At 51.9% G+C, this 888-nt stretch overlaps 1 protein-coding gene across 1 annotated transcript in view; it reads right to left on the bottom strand.

Moving 5' to 3' along the window:
* The window catches only part of anapc2 (anaphase promoting complex subunit 2), a 17,186-nt gene that overhangs the window by 5,481 nt on the left and 10,817 nt on the right, over positions 1 to 888 (bottom strand). Inside the window, exons 10-11 of the mRNA XM_015050760.1 lie at positions 562 to 637; positions 286 to 489 (exon numbers count right to left, since the gene is read on the bottom strand). Of these exons, the coding sequence (XP_014906246.1) occupies positions 286 to 489; positions 562 to 637 (280 nt within the window). The remainder of the gene's footprint in view (positions 1 to 285; positions 490 to 561; positions 638 to 888) is intronic.

The following is an 888-nucleotide window of genomic DNA, read 5'->3' as shown; positions in this document are numbered from 1 at the left end:
GAAGCTAGATATCAGGAGGTTAACTGCCAGGAGGCTAACCGTCAGGAGGCTAACCGTCAGGAAGCTAACCATCAGGAAGCTAGACATCAGGAGGTTAACTGCCAGGAGGCTAACCGCCAGGAAGCTAACTGCCAGGAGGCTAAACATCAGGAGGCTAAACATCAGGAAGCTAATAGGTTAAAACGGTCAGGAAGCTAACAGTCAGGTTAAAACGGTCAGGAAGCTAACCGTCAGGTTAAAACGGCCAGGAAGCTAACGGTCAGGTGAACCCATCGGACGTTTCACCTTGAGCTTCTCGTAGCGCCGTGTGTACGCCTCCATGGCGTGGCACACGGCGGCCGGCAGCTCCAGCTTCTCCTCCTTCAGCGTGGGCCAGAACTCCGACGACAGGACGATGGCGGACAACGCCAACGGCGGCTGCTCTTCCTCGCTCAGCTTCGACTCTTCCTCGCGGATGTGGCTGTTGATCCTGCGAGAGTCGGCCATATCCTGCACAGAGACAGACACGTTAAACCACGACGAGGCGTTCAAGGAGCGTCGGTGACTAAACGAGGGGCCGACCTTCAGCATGACTTCGCAGTAATGCATGTGAGACTCTCCGAAGCGCAGCTTCAGCAGCTCCACGTTACGAATCTCCCTGAAGAGGAACGGCAGGTCAAAGGTCAGAGAGGAAGCGCAGCCCTGGACCAAGCACCAAATGTTACTGTCGGAACCATTCAGCATCGAAATCCAGGCTGTTTCCCATATTTCCCATTAGCCGTTTACATTTAAAAATGGCTGCCATTTTGAAGCTTTTAAACCTGTTATTGACTGAAAATGTTACCAATTTTCATGACTTGGATGAACTTTATGTAGGCCTGTCACAATAACAAATTTTGCTGAGCGATT

The sequence above is a fragment of the Poecilia latipinna genome, unplaced genomic scaffold, assembly GCF_001443285.1.
Source record: "Poecilia latipinna isolate Pla-1442-1.1 unplaced genomic scaffold, P_latipinna-1.0 Scaffold1009, whole genome shotgun sequence".
In the NCBI taxonomy this organism is placed as follows: Eukaryota; Metazoa; Chordata; class Actinopteri; order Cyprinodontiformes; family Poeciliidae; genus Poecilia; species Poecilia latipinna.
This window is presented reverse-complemented; position numbering and strand designations above follow the sequence as displayed.